Source organism: Podarcis liolepis (assembly GCF_965112155.1).
Source record: "Podarcis liolepis genome assembly, chromosome: 5".
NCBI lineage: Eukaryota > Metazoa > Chordata > Lepidosauria > Squamata > Lacertidae > Podarcis > Podarcis liolepis.
The window spans coordinates 21,390,863-21,411,502 of record NC_139556.1 but is presented as its reverse complement, the minus strand read 5'-3'; the positions used below and the strand labels follow the sequence as shown (position 1 = coordinate 21,411,502).

Sequence of the window (20,640 nt, the reverse complement as noted above, 5' to 3'; positions counted from 1 at the left end):
GTCATTGGTGCAACCCAAATGCCCAGAAAATCAGAAAGGTTGTTACCTGGCACCAAAATAGCGACAGAGTTGGCACCAAGCAGGTCTCCCCGGGGAGAGCATGCAATAGACCGGGAGCTACTACAGAAAAAAGCCTGTTCTTTGGACCCTTTATGTAGGTGGCAAACAGAGAAGAGCCTCAAAGGACGATCTTGGGGTTCAGTCAGGTTAGAGAAGCTCCTCCAAACACACCTTCTTATCTCTTGCTCCTTTCTGGTGTCCTCCCCCTCCGCCAGTCCGACTGAATTTTGTGCATCTGCTTTTTGCATTCTGTTAATACAGGTTCCCAGGTCTCTGTATGTTAGAGAAATCTTGGCATAAGAGAAATATTCCAGAATCTCCTCCTTCTTTCCCCGCCTCTCTCAGCTTTGTGAGATGTATATAAAGTCAGAAAAGTCCCCAAGATTCTAGCAGAGAGAACATCTGTAATCACTTTATTGCTCCTTGGCAGGTAGCTATTTCAACTGCTTTCCAAAAGCAACTTGAAGTGTGCAGTTGTGGCATGAAATGCATTTTTGAGTCACTTTTATGCTTTACGGCTTTTTTACTAATGCAAAATACTGCCAGATGTTTATAAGCTAAGAGTCTCCATAGCAGCCGGGCTGCAGAATATAAGGCGGAGAAGCCTTAAAACGTGCATTTTATTTTATTTTTTGCTGTTGTTGCAGGAAATTAAAAAATTCATCAAAGCTATGTCCGAGAAGATCAAGAAAACCAGGGACAAGTATGGCATTAATGACAACGGCACAACAGAGGTAACGTTGCTTGTGGGTTGTGTGCTAATTCCATACCCTTTCACAGATGAAGATAGGGGCACTATTTTTTGCATGTAAGCTAGTGTAATACACCCTTAATTCCCATACAGTGGTACCTCTGGTTACGTACTTAATTTGTTCTGGAGGTCCGTTCTTAACCTGAAACTGTTCTTAACCTGAAGCACCACTTTATCTAATGGGGCCTCCTGCTGCTGTCGCGCCGCCAGAGCCCGATTTCTGTTCTCATCCTGAAGCAAAGTTCTTAACCCGAGGTACTATTCCTGGGTTAGCAGAGTCTGTAACCTGAAGCGTATGTAACCCGAGGTACCACTGTACCTGGTATCTCTGCCAGAACTGCCCATTCCCACTGTCATTTCATAATGCTGGACAAAGTGTTGCTGGACAAAGTGTTGCACAAAAACCCAACCCTTAAAGTTTAACCTCCAATGATTCTGGATAAATGTACTGAATAACAGTTGCGGCTTAAACATATTCCATAACTTATTATCTCGCAGGGAAGGGGGAACAGAAGTGAATGTCACTGTTGGTTTTTTCCTCTGTGTTTTCATATTGTGCACTAGGGGAATGCATAATACATGCCTTGTCTATTGAATTAAATTCCTAACTGTTCTGGCTCTTTATTGCTTCAGCCATATGTTTTGTACCAATTGGACCGGATTACTCCAACCCAGCTGGAGAAGTTTCTCGAGACCTGTAGAGAGAAGTATATGAGGTATGGATAATTCCCTCCCCTCTCCCCCCCGGGTAGGAGTGAATGTCATTTGAACTGATTTAGCCAAATCTGATTATAAGTCGGTGAGAAACTGATAGAAAGTATTCTCCTGCTTCCTGGGCAGAACTTAGGAGGTCTGAAGCGGGAGGCAAGTTTTAGCCAAAGTTCAGTTTCTCCCTCAGATGTTTGTCTCAGTGTCAATATAGCTAAAAAGAAAAGTAGTAATGAATCTGCAATTGTTACATGATTCATGCTAATATGGCAATGACCAGCTTCCCTCAGATTGATTGTAAAGTTGCCCATCTCCCCTGATACATAGTTAAATTCCTTGCATACTTACTACAGTGGTACCTCAGGTTAAGTACTTAATTCATTCCGGAGGTCCGTACTTAACCTGAAACTGTTCTTAACCTGAAGCACCACTTTAGCTAATGGGGCCTCCTGCTGCTGCCGCGCTGCTGGAGCACGATTTCTGTTCTCATCGTGAAGCAAAGTTCTTAACCTGAAACACTATTTCTGGGTTAGCAGAGTCTGTAACCTGAAGCGTATGTAACCCAAGGTACCACTGTATTTCCCCAAACCTAAAAAGCATTGCAGCTTCCCAGACTAAAGGATCATCCCTTTCCTCCCCACCCCCACCCACAATTACATTGTTCTGGGGTTTCTCCCAACCCCCAGAGCCATGGGGGGGGAGCGGAAGGGGGAAGCCCCATTGCAGAAGCCCTCATGCATGGCTTCGGGCAGAAGCCATTAGGTCAGTGGTTCTTAAAGGGTGATGGGCAGGGCAGGATGGCAAGTGTGGCAGAAAGATTCAATCAGTATTATATTTTGGGCATTTCATGTTCTTGTGGAGCCACAATGATTTCTATTTTCCGGATGCCCTGTGATCATATTGTAAAGTAGTTGTGTTCTGTATTACAAATCAAGCATTGCTGGGAGTTGTTTTGTTTTGTTTCCCAATGAATTTCTTACCAGTAAAAAAATTGGGCAGTTTTTTCCTCTGAAAGTGCGTCCCAGAGAAAAAAAGTTTGAGAACCACTGCGTAAGGTGAATCCACCTTCACCCCACCCACCCGCCGTAATTTTTTGTACTTATGATTTCTCCAGTAGTAAGAAGCACACATTTTAGTCCTTGCAGTCAAACAAAATATAAATGCAAGCACCTGAGATTTACCAGTAATACTACTACTGAAACTAAAGGTATTATATAGCAGGACATTTCCTGGATGACATTCAAATTTATTATTATTACAGTATATATTTAAACAAATGTTATTACATTGGATGCTTGAATTGGATTGAACAGTAATTATGAAACACGACAATTGCAGAGATGGTGGTCCTGCTGCCCTCTAGATCAGGCATCCCCAAACTCGGCCCTCCAGATGTTTTGGAACTACAATTCCCATCATTCCTGACCACTGGTCCTGTTAGCTAGGGATGATGGGAGTTGTAGTCCCAAACATCTGGAGGGCCGAGTTTGGGGATGCCTGCTCTAGGTGCTGCTGCAATGCAGCTCCCATAATCCCTGATCATTGGCAGTGTTAATCGGAGTTGAAGCCCATTAACATCTGGAGGGCCTCAGTTTCCCCATCTCTGCATTGCAGTGAAACGCTGTAAATAGTCTTGCCTTTGGATGCGCTGATTGCCTTCCACCAGGTGGTAGCAAACTCGGAAGGCTCCAGATTACGAAACGGAAGGAGATCTGAAATTATCCTGGGCCTCAAGTTCTCCAACTATGGACGGCTGCTGAATTAACTAATAATAAATCCCACTAAGCAAACTATTAAGTTTAAGCATATTGTGCCTATGGTTTCTCGGTCATTTAGGTTTTGAAATAGGAGGTATACTGTATAAGAATAATGCTTGTTTTAAATGTCTGTGCTAGCTTTTAGCCCATAACAACATAAAAGCAACTTCTATGAGGAACAGCAGCACTAAAACCATATTGAAAATGTATTGCAGAAGCAGCAAAGGGGCACATAAACACTGAATTGCGAATGAATTGACTTGTGTGTAAGATCACCAAAAAACAGGACTATTGGGAGAAGCAATTTCCCTTCCCAGCCCTCATGGAGTGGATATTTTGGGGTGGGTTGATTCCACCCCCACCCCCACACACCAATCTAAATATTCTGTCTCGGCATCAGCGGAAAGGAAGTTACCTTTGTTTCCGAACTGCCTTTATCCTGAATCTTGACATTGGTTTGGAGAAGGCTGAGGCTTTTTTTATACTGGAAGAAGACAGTACTAGTCTTGAGGCTGTTACTGCTCTGTGAGTTGATTTGCTTTATGTAGAGAAGGTCCATAATATGCCGTAGGATTGTTTTGCTGGGATTTAACGAAGGGTGACAGCTGTCCTCTGATCTTCTACTTGCTTCGTTGCATAAGGTCTCTCGCTAAGCATATTGCTGCTGTGACTCTGTGCATCTTGAAGCCTTAGCTTTGCCCTGCCAGATGAGGATGGTTAACAAATGGGATTTAAAATAATTGTTTGATGTTGACCTCCTTGGCTGAGATCACTTCGCCTGTGCACAAGAAAACGACAGTGCTGATAATATTCATTGGGGTATTCACATCGGGGCTGGTCCAGTGACCTTGGTAAGGGCACCAATTGAATCTCATCTACCAAATGAACTCATGTTGATATAATAAGACACCTTTTTCATGTCATGGGGTTCATAGCCTTGATGCTTCTAGTGTTCACTGTCTCCGTATTGTCATTTGCTGTCAAATGGTTGATATGTTTTATTATAGGGTAAAAAAAAATTTTGTCTGCCTTTGAAGGCATTTCAGAATAGGGTAATTATATATAGGAGACCCTGATTGTTGCTGGAGGAGCTGAAGGATGTTCACAGATTTATCTGGGCAGCCAATTTTCAGAAGGACAGTCCACAGAGCATTACGATTTACATTGTCGAAGGCCTTTGTCAGATCAAAAAATGCCATATACAGGGGCTGGTTTTGCTCTCTGCATTTTTCTTGAAGCTGTTGAGCAGTGAAAATCATGTCCACTGTCCCCCTAGAAAGCCGAAAACCATTCTGGGATTCAGGAAGGGTAGACTTGGATATTGTTAGGAGACAGTTTGCTAAGATCCTTGCAAGAATTTTGCTGGGCGCAGCTAATGAAGAGATACCTCGATAGTTTCCGCAATCCATTCTATCACCTTTTTTAAAGAGGTTGATAATTTTGGCATCCCTAAAGTCTGCTGGGATCTCTTCTCTCTCCCAGATTTTTTCGATGAGCTTCTGAAGTTGTTGTTTAAGTTCAATTCAGCCCACTTTGAAAACTTCGGCAGGCATCCCATCAGGTCCGCTGGCTTTGTTGTTTTCCATTTGGTTAATAGCTGTACACAACTCTCCCAGATTTGGAGATACTGCAAGCTCATCTCTCACTTGTTTTTGCGGAATTTGTGAGAGGACCTCAGCAGCTACGGGGGGGGGTTGCGGTTATGGAGATGTTGGTAATGTTCTTTCCAGCGCCGTGCAATAGCTTATTTATCTTTTAGAAGTGTGGTACCGTCTGCTGAGCGTAGGGGGCATATGCCATGAGGCTTATGAGGGAACAGTTTCAGGCAGCTGATCTTGGGACTTTGCAATTCTGAAGGACCAGGGAGAAAAACAAAATGTGTATTAAATGCACGGCTCTCCTGAACACCTGTGCGTTCACTTTCTTAAAATAGAGTGTTTGACCATTATATAATATATAGTTGAAAGTGTGCAGCCCATGCCTGATGAATTCTCAGAACGCAAAAAAAGGTGACGGAAAGATTTTGAGCTGTCTGTGCTCCTAGGCTGCGACACAGCTTCTTGTCTTCCACCAGGGTTTTATGATTCCATAGTGCCACACTGAACCTTCTGGGGTTTTTTATCCAGAGAATGGGGATCTTGGTCCTTAGAGGCTAGCTCAGCCAGGAACTCCCTAGAGTCGACGCGTAGGTGTGAAAATTAATAAAGACAAAAGTTTTCTTGGTTTTATAACCTAGGGCACAGATGGAACCTGGCTCTGCAGTGGGAGCTCTGTGCGCTCAGAGTATCGGAGAGCCTGGCACACAGATGACTCTGAAAACTTTCCATTTTGCTGGGGTTGCCTCAATGAACATCACGCTAGGGGTGCCGAGAATCAAAGAGATCATCAATGCCTCCAAAGCCATCAGGTACTGAAGCCGGATTTTATTCTCATCTTGATATTTGAATGGCAGATTTAATTATAACAGGGGGAGGTCTCTCTCTCTCTGTCAACTTGCTAGCTGGAGTCAGAGTCTGGCCACTATAATAAACAGAAACTGACAGGAACAGGGTAACTACAACATTTGATCTATCCAGTAATTCTTGCCTATGACACAAACATTTGTTGTAATGTCTTCTGAAAAGGAAACAAATTTAGTAACTCAACTTCTGCTTGCAAGTTGCTTATCGGGCGGGGTGGCGGAAATAAGCTGCAGGGTGATATCCCTTATCTTGGATGGCTGCTAAATGCTCTTATTTATAGGGGTTCAATGTATTTGTTGCTCTCTTGAGCCAACAAAATGAGACTTTTTTTTTAAGGTGGAGAGTTATTTCTTAGGCCTACCTGTTGATCAAAGCACAAAAATAACTGGACCTAAAAAGTTACAGTGTACCTGCCATTTGCTACCTCGAACTACGGCAGCAAGATAAAAGGGGGTCAATTTAGTAGCTGATTGCACTATAATTAGTAGACTCTTGATTAACGAAGTCAAGATACTGTGTGAACAAGGTCAAGGCTCATAAGAGGAACCTCCATTCACACAAAAGTGTTGTGCTACGTCTTCCAAGCTATGAGCAAGATTCAGTATCCTTGAAATAATTGGTTTGGGATTCTTCTTACTGAAAAGCAACCAATTTCAGCAGAGTGAGTTAATACCACAGCAGATAACTGCAGAGATGCAGTTTATGGATTTTTTTTTTTATATAGATTTTAAACGTACGGGCATCATAAGTTGTTTCGTACAATGTTTAGTTCTCGATATATAAAATAGAATTATTAGTAAGGTTCATGGTACGTAAAGGTAATAAACCAGTAGGCTTTTCACAACGATATGCTTTTGCTGCTTATCTATAGTACGCCGATTATCACAGCCCACCTTGACACGGACGATGATCCAGACTTTGCCCGTTTGGTCAAAGGAAGAATAGAGAAGACACTACTGGGAGAGGTAGACGGTGCCTTATTGTTGCTTAATATACAATATTTCCCATTATGGTCCTGCACTGCTGTGATGCTTATTAAACAATGAGCACGGTTGAATTTCTCTTTTTGACTTTCAGATTTCGGAGTACATTGAAGAGGTTTTCCTTCCTGATGACTGTTTCATTCTCGTCAAGCTTTCGTTAGAGCGGATTAGGCTGCTGAGGCTGGAAGTGAGTGTGTCTCCCTCCCACCGATACTGTGTTCGAGAAACTGATTTGCCACAGGGGTGCCTTCAGGCAGGGCAGATACCGCAGTGAAAATTAGCGTGGCTTTTTCTGCAGTGCTTTAATTTATTCTAGTTATTGCTCTGTGGTACCTTCAATATGTTAATTGCTTCTTCAGCATGCATCTATGCACATTTTCAAAGAGAATTAATGTTCTCTGCTAGTTTCCCCCTAACCAGATTTGAAGGGAGCAGGGAGCAGATGGATCAGGCTAGCTGTCTTTCTATTTCCAGCCTGCATCAGTTTCACACACATTTATTCATAGGAACATAGGAAGCTACCTTACAGAGACTTTGACCATTGGCCCATGTAACTCAGTAAGGTCTACATCGATTGGCAGCTGCTCTTCAGAGTTTCAGACTGGAGACATCAAAGCCCTACTTGGAGATGCTTTGGATTGAACCTAGAGCCTTTAGCAAAACACATGCTCTACCACAGATCTACAAAACCCTAACTCTTCTGATCCCTTTCCATGTTAATCTGCATTTTTTTTAAAAAAAGCCCATGAACAGTACAGTCATACCTTGGATCCCAAATGCCTTGCAAGTCGAAGGTTTTGGCTCCCGAACACTACAAACCCGCAAGTGACTGTTCCGGTTTGTGAACTATTTTTGGAAGCTGAATGTCCGACCTGGCTTTCGCGGCTTCTGATTGGCTTCAGGAGCTTCCTGCAGCCAATCAGAAGCTGCACTTTGGTTTCCGAATGTTTTAGAAGTCAAATGGACTTCCAGAACGGATTCTGTTCGGCTTCCAAGGTACGACTGTAGTATCTAAATTCATATTTGAATATCTTTGCAGAATATGTATATATGTACCATATTTTTTGCTCTATAAGACTCACTTTTTCCCTCCTAAAAAATAAGGGGAAATGTGTGTGCGTCTTATGGAGCGAATGCAGGCTGCACAACTATCCCAGAAGCCAGAACAGCAAGAGGGGTTGCTGCTTTCACTGCGCAGCGATCCCTCTTGCAGTTCTGGCTTCTGAGATTCAGAATATTTTTTTCTTGTTTTCCTCCTCCAAAAACTAGGTGCATCTTGTGGTCTGGTGCATCTTATAGAGCGAAAAATGCGGTAGTTTATATCAACATGCATATTTCAGGATAAAAAAATAGAAATCTGTATGTTGGTATGCCTTTTCTTTTGAGATGAGAACTGCGTTGCAAAATTTGGGGAAATGCAAAATCCAAAGGATAATTGCACTCCGATTTGTGTGTTAGTCTGGAGGTGTGAATTAGGTCACCTTGTTTGAAAATCCAGACTAAATGAAATTTTCCTCCATCCCTAGCTGCACCAGGATTTGTAACCCCAGAATTCCTGGTTGTTGTTTCTCATATGCAGAAGCATCCAAATTTCATTTACACCTGGGGTCCAAAGTGGTGCATCTTAACATTAATCTGCACCATGTAATTACTCTGACCATGTAAGCTGGCTCATAGAACTTGGCTTGCAGCTGCTGCGCAGACAATATTTTAAATAAATTTCTGATGAAATTCTGAGCAGGCAATTCCTGGAGTGATTTGCACTGATCTCTTTAGGGCATGTAAAACTAATATTGTCTCAGACCCAACTAATGCATCAATTTCTGCTCTCTTGAGGGCCCCCACAGTTCATCCACCTCTGTAATCCCTGAGACCATATGGCCCCAAGTAATCTCTCTACAACAGCATTGGGTTGCTGTTGCCACTACGCTTATCTTGTTGGTCCAAACATGGCAATGAGCAGTGAGCAATAGCAAATCACAGCTGTTAGGTTACGAGGCAGTGGCTAGCCAGAGTTGGTCCAGTGAGTTCCATGGCAGAGCAGGGATTTGAATATGGGTCTGCTCTATCTGCATCTACCGTGTCACACTAACTCTCAGAGACTGACCTGCTGAGTGCCTGAGGGCCCTGCTCTGCCTCTCTCCATCTCCCCGCCTAGGGCGGGGCCTGACAGGCTGAAGCAGCTCCTGGTGGACAGGCCACAGGGCTACTGCTGGACCTCCTGGTTGGCCTCTACACCAAGTGCAGTTACCACTCACTGCTTCAGAGGGACAGGCTTGTCTTGGACTTCCTCAAGTGGGAATGGACCTCCTGATTATTGAAAGCAATGTGGGCAAGTTCCTCCTCAACAGTGCCTAGGCAGGCTACCCAGAGACAACCTCCACCCTACCACTGGTGGTAGGCCTGAGAGCCCCACCATCTCCACCATGGCCCGCTACTCGAGGACCCCAGCCAGCACAGCATCTGGCTGAGCTGGCTTAACAATAGGCATGATGTGCATGTGTGCATTTTAATGAATTGAACAGAGTGAAAAGTTATGAGTCATGGGGGTGCAGAGATTGTGTGAATGAACTTAGGGCTTAGCTTATATTTTAATTGCTATTTTTTTAATGTTTGTAATATTGCTTTGTAGATTCTAAATGCTGCATTGTTAATCACATGACTTGCCATAATTGTGAGGTTTGCCGTATTTTTCGCTCTATAACACACACCTGACAATAACACGCATGTAGTTTTTAGAGGAGGAAAACAAGAAAAAAAATATTCTAAACGAAACACTGGATGTATGATTTTTGTGGTTCATGCTGTGGCCACAGAATGTGATCTGACAGTGAGTTTGGAGTAGCCCAATGCAAAAATCCTGAGGATCCATGTGGATCCATGCTTTGTAACCACGTTTTAAGTGGGGAGGGAAGGAAAAGCACTCAAGGGACAAGGAGCATGCGTGGGGTGGGTGGAGAAGGATGCTGCTAATAATGAAGAAGAGGGGTATAAGGGGAGAAGGCTCCTCTCCTCTCCCGCTTTGCTCCTTTAAAGAAGCAGGCTCTCTGTCCCTCTCTCCTCCCCACTTAGCGGCTCTTCTCCCACTTTGCTGTTTCAAAGCGAGCCACGGAGGAGGGAAGGAAGGGGAACCATGGATCCTCTGCTCACGACTGCAGCAGTTCCCCCCCGCCACCCGTAGGCATTCTCTCCATAACACGCACAGACATTTCCCCTTACTTTCTAGGAGGGAAAAAGTGAGTGTTGTGGTGCAAAAAATACGGTAGCTTATTTTTTTAGTTGCTGTTTTGTTTAGTTTTTTATAGCTTGCAACTGTTTTATTGATCATTTGCTAATTATTTTATATGATGTATGCTGTATTCACGATGTGCTATTATGTTATGGTTATTTGTTGGTTGTAAGCCGCTTTGAGATTCATTTGAATGAAAAGTGGCCTAGAAATACAATCAATCAAATAAATCAGCAGTGTTAGCCAGATTAAATTAGAGAGTCCTGACCTCCTGTTAATTTCCCTGTTTGAGGCTGAAGCTACACATGGCACAGAATGAGTTGGGAAAGTCCTGCAGTGGTAAACCAGCCTCTACCTCTTCCGCTGTAGGTACTACTTTCATGTGAATGAGTAGTCAAAAGACCTCTCTTACACTACATTAGCATATAAGGAAGAAAGGTTTAGAGCAATCATCTCTTAGTTCAGTACATCCTTTTTATCTGTATGAGTCAATTGAAATGGCACTCAGCACAACCAGTTGCAGTCTGAAGTTGCACATCTGTGCAATATGTAGAATGACTGTAATTCATGCACCCAACTTGAGGAGCATGGGGGGTGGCGTACCTGGGAGTCATTACTTCCAACATTACATTGAAATGTAAGAAGAGGATGTATGGGTCAGTTGTGCCGCCCAAAGCCTCCCTCAGTAGCATGAGGCTGAAATGGACATTCCCCTCAACTGTCACACATTTCAGAACTGAATATTTTGGGGGCTCCTTGGCAGTAGCGAACATCGCCTGGCCAAATAGAATAGCGTCTTGCGAAGGCCGTCAAATAATCGCTTGCAGAGCTTTTGCCAGACTAGTGTTTTGGACACCGTGTAACAAACTGCATGCCCTCAGAACTGCGCCCAGTGTCAAAATAATTATGCAAATAACAAAGTGACATTTGTGACACAGGTTAATGCGGAGACTGTGCGGTATTCTATTTGTGTCTCGAAGCTGAGAGTGAAGCCTGGGGATGTAGCTGTTCATGGTGAGGCCGTTGTCTGCGTTACTCCCCGAGAGAACAGCAAGAGCTCCATGTACTATGTCTTGCAGTCTCTGAAAGAAGAGCTACCAAAAGTAAGGACTTTCCACCTTCCGTGTGTGATGCTCGACAACAAATACATGTGCTCAGATCACAGCATTCAAAGGATTTCACTGCATTAGTGTGAGAATTCTTGAAAACCTCTGCTAAGAATACCCGTTTCATTTCTTACTTTTTCCATCTTTCCCCCGAAGAAGCTTTTGTAATTTGAAAACATATTGAGCATCTTGTACCTTTATAAATTTGTGCATATTTAACAGGAGCGGATCTGGGTATTGCCCTCTTGCTGTTGGATGAGCCTATTTTACATCATGATATATATTTTGCTTGTGTTTGTATGTATATGTAGAGAGATCAGATTTTATACATACCATTTTTCAGCCCAAAGGCTCCCTAAGCCATGACCTGCATTAATATAATATAATATATAATATAATATAATATAATATAATATAATATAATATAATATAATATAATATAATATAATATAATATAATATACACATACACATACACATACAGTAAAGTACAATAAAATGCCTTCAGTCATTCAAAAAATAATACTGTGGATCACAGTGTAATTCTTTGGCGATCACTCGTGGCCGAGTAAGATTGTCTTCCATGAACACGGTCTTAACAGTGAGTCCGTAAGTTATGTGATGGTCAGTTCTGGATCCACACAGCCTTTCATAGTGGGGACATAGGTTTCTGGGCGGGAGTTGATCACGGTGAGGATTTGCCAAACGTGCCTTCCTCTTAACTCGTTTCTCCCTTTCAGTATAATAAATTACCGTATTTTTCGCCCTATAGGACGCACTTTTTCCCCTCCAAAAATGAAGGGGAAATGTGTGTGCGTCCTATGGGGCGAATGCAGGCTTTCGCTGAAGCCTGGAGAGCGAGAGGGGTCGGTGCGCACCGACCCCTCTTGCTCTCCAGGCTTCAGGAGAGCCCCGTCGCCAGCCCCGCAAACTCGGGGGACAGCGGGAGGCGCAGCACGCCTTTCCCGCTGTCCCCCGACTTGGCTAGAAGGCTGGCGGGGGGAGAAGCCTGCTCCTCCCCGTCGCCAGCCCTGCAAACTCAGGGGACAGTGGGAGGCGCAGCGCGCCTTTTCCGCTGTCCCCCGACTTTGCTAGGCTGGCGGGGGGGAGAAGCCTGCTCCTCCCCGTCGCCAGCCCCGCAAACTCGGGGGACAGTGGGAGAGGGCTTTCCCCTCCTCCAGCTCCGCAAGCTCCCAGATGCCAAAGCTGCCAAAGCCTGAGCTTCCCCAGCCCCACGCCTGGGGGGGGGGGATAATTTTTCCTTTATCCCCCCCCCCAAAAAAATCTAGGTGCGTCCTATGGGCCGGTGCGTCCTATAGGGCGAAAAATACGGTAGGTGCTAAACCTTCAGGGTGCCATGTTAGTTTTACTGAAGCTCTTTGGGAAGTTCCTCTTACGGATAACTTCACAAATTTGCTTGAAGTGGTGATAGGTGGTTGCTTCACTTAATTACAGTGAGCACACTCACTATTTTGTCAAAGCAGTGAAGCCTTTGGTGCCCATTGGCTGAGTAGTAATGATGTCACAAAGAAGAATGATGTCACAAAGAAGCTGAGCAATAGATGGAAGCTTAGGGAAAGAGAGCTCAGGGCTGAGGTTTGCTGAAGGAAAGAGAGCCTGGCAGGCTGAAGAGACAGGAACTGGAGGAATGGGGTAAGGAGAGAAAGAGGGTGTACAGGAGAAGGGGACCCTTGAAGAGGATGCAGAGGAGCCAAGGAAATAATGAAGGGCAGAGAGTGACATACAGGAACTGGGGGAAGAGGAAGAAACCAGTGGGAGGAGGTGTTTGAAGAAACTGATTCTGTTTGGTTGCAATTGCATTGAAAATAGCTTGGCCTTTCAAAAACAGCCAGTTCCCTACCAAAGCCAAACTATTTCCTTTCCAATAAAGAAATCAAATAACTACGTAACAAAATCAGTTGAGTATCTAATTGAGGTAGACTGATCTGTGCCAGATGCATATTATTCAGGTTGCAAAAATGCACACGCCAAGTGAAAAGGCACAAAGTATAGAAGTCCCTGAAGACCATCCTTTGTAGGAATTCTGTTTTTATGTTGCAGATTGTGAGCCCTAGTTATGTGGACGCCTTGCCTTCGCAAGTGTTCTGACTGCTTTCCTTCACAGTCACAGCACACACCCGTGGAACTCCCAAGCAAATATGAAGAGCCAGGGGTGGAGGCTAACCTGTAGTCATCCCAATATTGCTTGATTTCAGTTCCCATTATCTCTGACCATTAGGCTATGCAGGCTTGGGACTGATGGGAGCTGGGAGTCACCTGCATCTGGAGGGCTACAGGTGTGTCACTTCCAGTTTAGGCAATATTAAACAGTCACTGTAGGAAAGAGCAAGGAGGGCAAAGAGTGGGGTTTTGATTGCGATATCTGGTCTATAGCAAGAAGCATTTATCAGGGTATCTGTCTTCTAGACACTTTATTTGATTTCCTTTCCTACATAAAGGTGGTTGTGCAGGGTATCCCGGAAGTGTCTCGCGCTGTCATTCATATCGATGAGCAGAGTGGGAAGGAGAAGTACAAGCTGCTGGTGGAAGGTGACAACCTGCGAGCTGTCATGGCCACGCATGGAGTCAAAGGAACAAGGACTACTTCGAACAACACTTACGAGGTAGCCATCAAGAGGGCATTGGCGATATGAGCTGGTGGTGTGCGGCATAGTGGTTGAGCGATGGAGCCTGTGGAAGTTCTTGGTTCAAATGTCACTTTTTCCATGAATTTCCTAGGTCATGGGTAGGCAAACTAAGGCCTGGGGTCCGGATCCGGCCCAATCGCCTTCTAAATCCAGCCTGCGGACAGTCCGGGAATCAGCATGTTTTTACATGAGTAGAATGTGTAATTTTATTTAAAAAGCATCTCTGAGTTATTTATGGGGCATAGGAATTCGTTCATCCCCCCCCCTAAAAAGGAATTCTGTCCCCGTCCCCCCAATGTCTGAGGGACAGTGGACTGGCCCCCTGCTGAAAAAGTTTGCTGACCCCTGTCCTAGGTGGTCTAAGGCAAGCCATGTTCTCTCAAGACTAACTTCTTTCCCCCCACCACCCAATCTACAATATGGGGTTAATACAGATTGCAGCAAGGTAATATAGTGAAACACTCTGAACACTCAGAAAGCATTATTATTATTTATTGAATTTATATACTGCCCTATACCCAGGGGTCCCAGAATGGTTCACAGATAGAAAACCACAAAATACATAATAAAAATAAAAGCAACAACCCAATAGCTCCCCCCCAAAAAACCCCCACATTTTAAAAGGGCATAGGCTGTCAGTCAGATCAACCAAAGGCTTAGTTAAAAAGGAACATTTTTGCCTGGCACTATAATGAAGGCGCCAGGCGAACTTCCCTGGGAAGAGCATCCCACAGACAGGGAGCCACTATAGAGAAGGCCCGTTCTCTTGTTTCCACCCTCCAGTCCTCTCAAGGAGGAGGCGCGTGAAGAAGGGCCTCAGAAGATGATCTCATGGTCCAGGTAGGTTCATATGGAAAGAGGCGGTCCTTGAGGTATTGCGGTCCTGAGCCATTTAAGGTTTATAGGTCAAAACCAGCATTCTATAGGCATCCTAAGTGTGATAATGAAGAAAAATGCTACCACTGGAAGCTACTGCCTGCAAGGAGGCAGGGGCAAGCTCGGCTGCAAGCCAGGGCAATTTTTAAGCCAAAATATATGGGAATGATTGTAGTTTGGGGGAAGGAGTTGCTTTGGAAAATCACAGTGCTTATGTGCCAGCGGAATCAATGTTTTGCCACTTCCCTAAACCACATAATTTAATCCACTAGGTTGAGAAAACCTTGGGAATTGAGGCTGCCCGGACCACCATCATCAATGAGATTCAGTACACTATGGTAAACCATGGTATGAGCATTGACCGGAGGCATGTGATGCTGCTGTCTGACCTGATGACATACAAGGTTTGTTTTATCCCTTTTCATTGTTTTGCCACCAATGCACTTGGCCCCCCTTCCCTCAAATAAATGTAAATGAAGAAAATACCGGGGAAACACCTATATGAGTGTTGCTTGCTGCAATATCCACATGGTTTACTCCCTTCCTAGGCACCTGCGTAGCAAAGAGCATCATGATGGGCATCCGTTTACTGTACTGACATACAGTATATCTTCTAAGCCCAAATTAAGGTTCAGTGTGGCTGTTTTTCCTTTGGTCCAAGTAATCAGGAATATGTGAATCATTTGGATGTGCCCTTCCAGGAATGTCCACACATATCCTACCCCCTGCCCCCACTGGTGTACCCAGTTTCCTTCCTCTCTGCCCATCGCCACAAGAGTGAGCAGTGTGGGCAGATTGAGCAGGCTGGTCTGTCAGCTGCTGCTCTGACATAACTCTCTTTCCACTTGCTTTGTTGACTGGGAGAGGTCAGCCTCTGCTGCCAGCAATTGCAAGAGATATTGACACTTCCCCGCACCTGATTGGCCATCAGCCTAGGAAAGGGAAGTTGGCACTCAAGAATCAGTGGCCTAATATAATAGAACAAGAAGAAACTAAAATATGTTATATATGTATATGTTGTATTTGAGAGGAGGCGGGCAAGACAATTGTTCCAAATCTCCTTTATTAACAACCATGCTGGACAAATTATTATGCATCCATATAGCTATCAGTGTACACTTGCCCAGGACAAGAAATGCAACTTCATGCACCATATGGATTTGCCTTCTTCGTACAGAGTCAAAGCCTATGGTGAGCATGAATTAGCTTATGAGGTTCCGCTGTCTTCCTTTTCTCGGACTAGGGTGAGGTTCTGGGGATTACTCGGTTTGGCCTGGCAAAAATGAAGGAGAGTGTATTGATGCTTGCTTCGTTTGAGAAGACAGCAGATCACCTCTTCGACGCTGCATATTTTGGGCAGAAGGATTCAGTGTGTGGTAAGTGTCTCGGGTGATGAATCTTGCCACTAAGCACAGCTCTCTAAATGTATCCTGGCTGAAAATGGGGGAAGTGGAGCATGGCCTTTTTTGCTGTTGCCCCATACTAGGGAATGATCTCTCTTCCTACTCCTTTTTTCACCATGGCCTTGACGTAGTGAAGTTGGTTTGCAGGTAATACCGTATTTTTTGCACCATAACACTCACTTTTTCCCTCCTAGAAAGTAAGGGGAATTGTCTGTGCGTGTTATGGAGGGAATGCCAACGGATGGCGGGGGGATCTGCTGCAGTCGTCAGCAGAGGATCCATGGTTCCCCTTCCTTCCCTCCTCCCTGGCTCGCTTTGAAACAGCAAAGCAGGAGAAGAGCCGCTGAGTGGGGAGGAGAGAGGGACAGAGAGCCTGCTTCTTTAAAGGAGCAAAGCGGGAGAGGAGCCGCTTACACGAGTGTAAGCGACTCCTGTCCGGTTTGTTCCTTTAAAGCAAGCAGCTAAATAGCAGCAAAGTTTTTCAGCTCGCTAAGCCGGGGATGAGCTTTAAAGGAGCAAAGCGGGAGAGGAGAGGAGCTTTCTCCCCTTATACCCCTCTTCTGCATTATTAGCAGCATCCTTCTCCACCCACCCCACGCATGCTCCTTGTCCCTTGAGTGCTTTTCCTTCCCTCCCCACTTAAAATGTGGTTACAAAGCACGGATCCACATGGATCCTCAGGATTTTTGCACTGGGCTACTCCAAACTCACTGTCAGATCACATGTCTGTGGCCACAGCATGAACCACAAAAATCATACATCCACTGTTTCATTTAGAATGTTTTCTTCTTCTTCTTGTTTTCCTCCTCTAAAAACTATGTGCGTGTTATGGTCTGGTGCGTGTTATAGAGCGAAAAATACGGTAATTGCTTTAGATCAGTCTTCACGATTGTAATATGTAATATTACTGTAGCTAATCTCTTAAACAACCTCTGCTTCTTTAAGTCCATGATGCACATTGCATGGGAAATATGAGGCTTTAATCATTTTTTCTTGATCTTCTCTAGGCGTTTCTGAGTGCATCATTATGGGTATTCCAATGAACATTGGAACTGGACTTTTCAAGCTGCTGCATAAAGCTGACAAGGAAGCAGACCCCCCAAGAAGGCCTTTAATTTTCGACAACCCCGATTTCCATATTTCCCTTACTACGTAGCAGCTGGAGAGCACCAAGCAGCAAGCAGATGGCATATTTTAAACTGGAGCTGCATGTCTCTCTAAGTAGGGTTTGGAGGCTGGATAAGTGAGAGATCATGATGTGCGCAACTGATCCGCCACTGCTGCAGGCGTTTATCTTTTGTGTACTTAATCCGCAGTGAACTTCAGCTGACGGCGTTTGGTTTTTAAAAGCAATAATTTTCCCTGCTACATCAAAAACCTGTAACGTGGATTGTGGGACACCAAATCCCTATGAAAGTGAAGACGCTTAACGTTTTTGCCTGGATTTCTGTCAGAAGCATTAGCTATAGTAATAGGAAAGATTTCTGCTGCCTCTACCAGCTGTGATAAACATCTGTCAGAGTGTCCAAAGTAATTTCCAGTTGGATTGATGTCAAATAGGTTGTGTTTGCTGTCCTATGTAGTGCATATCCTTTTCTGTTAAAGTTTGCTTCCCAAGTACACTTTGTGTGGCAACTTCTTATAAAAAAAGGGGGGGGGGAAGTGGCCCGAGAAATTCTTTATATTTTGGGGCCATTTCACACCATTCCATTCCATGTAGATTCCACCACAGAGTAACTACAGAAAGAGAGGAAGACAGAGGGGTGGGAATCAAAATTGGCTCTGAATGGTAGTGAATTGAATGGGGAGGAGCTATTGGGGGTTAGCATTGGGATCATGGCCAACACTGATTTTATTTATTAGGAGATTTAGAGAATGATCTTACCTGCTAAAGTTCAGGAATGCAGGCACTGATACACTGACTATTTCTCCAGCTTAATTAATACACAGTTATGTTAATGATGAGCTAATGGGAATGACTGGGAATTGTGCAAGTGGAGGCTGTGCAAGTGAGTCTAGTAGACATTCCTTGGGTTTACTCCCCAGAGCAATGATATTCTGTAGGTAAGAAAGCTGCAAAACTCACTTTTGTAACATCTGACACTTTTTATATTGCTGAATGTTGAAGAGTTTGTGAGTAAAGTTTTTAAGTAAATGAAGGTACTAGGAACCCTTCAATACTTTTATAACAAGTAACATGATGGGGAAAACTAGATGAGGAAATGAAGGCAATGCCCCTCTCTCTCCCCGCCCTTATTGTTTAAATTATCCCTTTTCAGTTCATATTGATTCATGCGTTTCACGTTGGTCCTAAACTACCGTACATTGTTTATCAGAGCAAATGTTTAACTGATTCGCAATTATATTTGTGTGTGCATGTTAGTATCACCCCCAACATAGGAATTAAGGTCATCTTCTGGTTTGTTTGTTTGCTTTTTTTGTTAAAGAAAAATGATAATGTACAGCAAACTGCATGATTCTTTTTTTGCTAGGCATAAAGAAACAAATTCTGAATACAAAGAAAGATAATACGAAAAAATAGTGGTAATAAAATAAAATAAAATTGGTAATGCAGCCAGAATAGCATTCATGACCACTCATTTGCTTATTTTCTGGGTGCCTTTTTTGAAGGTGAAGACTGTGATGGAGACAGTACTTCAGAGCCTTCCAGATAAAGCCAGACTAGAGTAGAAGCCAGTCCAGAAGATGATCCAGATCTAAACGTGAACTACCAAATCTCTCCTACCACCAGAGGGAATTGAGTGTAACAACCCATATAAAAGCTGTGCTGAGCTGTTAATAGCACCATGGACTAAAAGGTATGAAGCTGGAGTACTAATGAGATGATTCCCACCCCCCTAAATTCACTACAAGCTACTCTGTATTTGGGAGGCTATGGGGCAACAAAGACCACTGTGTGATTGCAGTTTGTGCTTTGTATGGCAGTCTGCAAATTCTTCTTTGAGCCAGTAGCGGGTCTGAATGTCAGATCACTATCCCCAGTTTTGTGGATAATGTTATACAAGACAGGTTGGTCCTCAGAATCCAGAAGCTTCCAAAAGGAAGTTCCCTTCCAAAATGTGAACAGTTTCATGTAGCGTGGGAAAATGTTGCTTTCTTATACTGTACTGTAGATGTGAATAAAGATAATTTTTCAAGGTGTGCGTTCAGGGTCATTTACTGATGGAATTCTCTACCTAAAACGGCTGTAAATATTCTTAATAAAGCATAACTATTTGAACACTCATGCATACCTAGGGTACCCGGAGACCATTTTGTTGCATTTATGTAACTCGTTAGATCATGCAGAAAGATGAATCCTTTCCAGTGATCTAAGGGCTGATCCACACATGAACGTTCTATGATTGTGGCGACTTTAAGTAATGACTTCCTTGTCTCAGTAACTGACACAGATGCGACACCCCCAGCTGGAACCTCCATTTGCCTTATTTACAATGTTTCTCATGAGCTGTTCCCCACAATTTTGTGTCGATTCATCATGTGATGTGCTTCTATCATGTATGAGCCAATCAAAGGATCTTTTCTTCCGGCCCTGCATGAATCAGCTGACCATACTCTGCTTGCGCGCACACACACAATACAGTGCAGAGAATGATCATTGTTTGTAGAGATGATGGCTCCCAATTCATAATAGTATGTGCCATTAATTATTGTCAGTAAACTTAATACGTTGATTAGAAATGAACCGTCATCTAGCTTGTCTCTACATTTCCATTCAGTGCTGCTGTCAGCTGGTTTGGGGTTTAAAAAGAGATTGTCGAGCCAGACCCCTCCACCTGCTAAAACTAGGGGTGGAAGAGTGGAGAACATCAATTCTGACAGGTCCAGATATTAAGCTGCTGTCACGCACACAGAGCATATGCAGTCTTCAGAAGATCCTTCCTGCACAGGGGATTTGTTATGGGAACTGGGCCCTTGAGAAAGGACAACACAAATGAAACTTCAAGTAAGGTTAATAAGTTTTCTGCAAACTCTAAAAAAATAAAAACAACTAAAAGCAAGTCAAACACAAAACAGATTATAGAAGTTGGTCAAAAGGGGTGTTAATTTCTTGAAAACCCAAAGCTCTGACAAACTCCTTTGGGGGTGGAGTGTTTTCCACACATTTCCTCTTATAATCAAACACCAATTTAACTCGGTGTTCTGTAATTCAGCAAAACGATTTTGCTGCTTTGTCTTTGTAAACGCACAGAGGCTTTGCAAATATGCTGTCTTAACTAACTGGTCTGTTGGGCTTAAATAAGGTATTTCTGGTGTGTGTAAGCCCTATGGCAGCAATGTCTACAACTTCAGCACATTCCCTCGTTTTCTGGAAACACGGGGGCAAAAAGCTTTGGGTCCACAGTATCATTCTCTCGTGATCTTTTCTGGTCTTCCCTCCCATACTGCTGCTTGTATAATCCAGCCTTGACACGATACTTCTATCTAAATCTTTGCATTCCCATCTCATACCCTACAGTTTCCTGTTATATTTAGTGTCCTCCCCACCCCATCCTTATTCTTTACAGAGAACTTTTCTGCCCTCTGGCCTCACATTGGATGTCACTGGTAGAGACAACACTTCCCCAGAGCGGAGCTACATTAACCACATTGTGCCACTGGCTGACTTTAATTCAGCCATGCAGGTTCATGCTGAA

At 43.8% G+C, this 20,640-nt stretch overlaps 1 protein-coding gene across 4 annotated transcripts in view; it reads left to right on the top strand.

Annotated features, from left to right (window-relative positions):
- Positions 1-19,233, top strand: part of POLR3A (RNA polymerase III subunit A) — a 52,948-nt gene extending 33,715 nt beyond the window's left edge. For 2 of the 4 annotated variants that reach the window (XM_083502369.1, XM_083502368.1), the window contains 10 exons: positions 708-794; positions 1,445-1,527; positions 5,513-5,683; positions 6,610-6,703; positions 6,816-6,908; positions 10,889-11,053; positions 13,515-13,679; positions 14,852-14,983; positions 15,823-15,955; positions 16,990-19,233. In XM_083502369.1, coding sequence (XP_083358495.1) covers positions 708-794; positions 1,445-1,527; positions 5,513-5,683; positions 6,610-6,703; positions 6,816-6,908; positions 10,889-11,053; positions 13,515-13,679; positions 14,852-14,983; positions 15,823-15,955; positions 16,990-17,138 — 1,272 coding nt within the window. In that variant the 3' untranslated portion in view covers positions 17,139-19,233. Of the gene's footprint in view, positions 1-707; positions 795-1,444; positions 1,528-5,512; positions 5,684-6,609; positions 6,704-6,815; positions 6,909-10,888; positions 11,054-13,514; positions 13,680-14,851; positions 15,097-15,684; positions 15,766-15,822; positions 15,956-16,989 lie in introns of those variants that run through there. The other 2 variants (XR_014525898.1, XR_014525899.1) reach the window with 1 other exon arrangement.
- Positions 19,234-20,640: the final 1,407 nt, after the last annotated feature.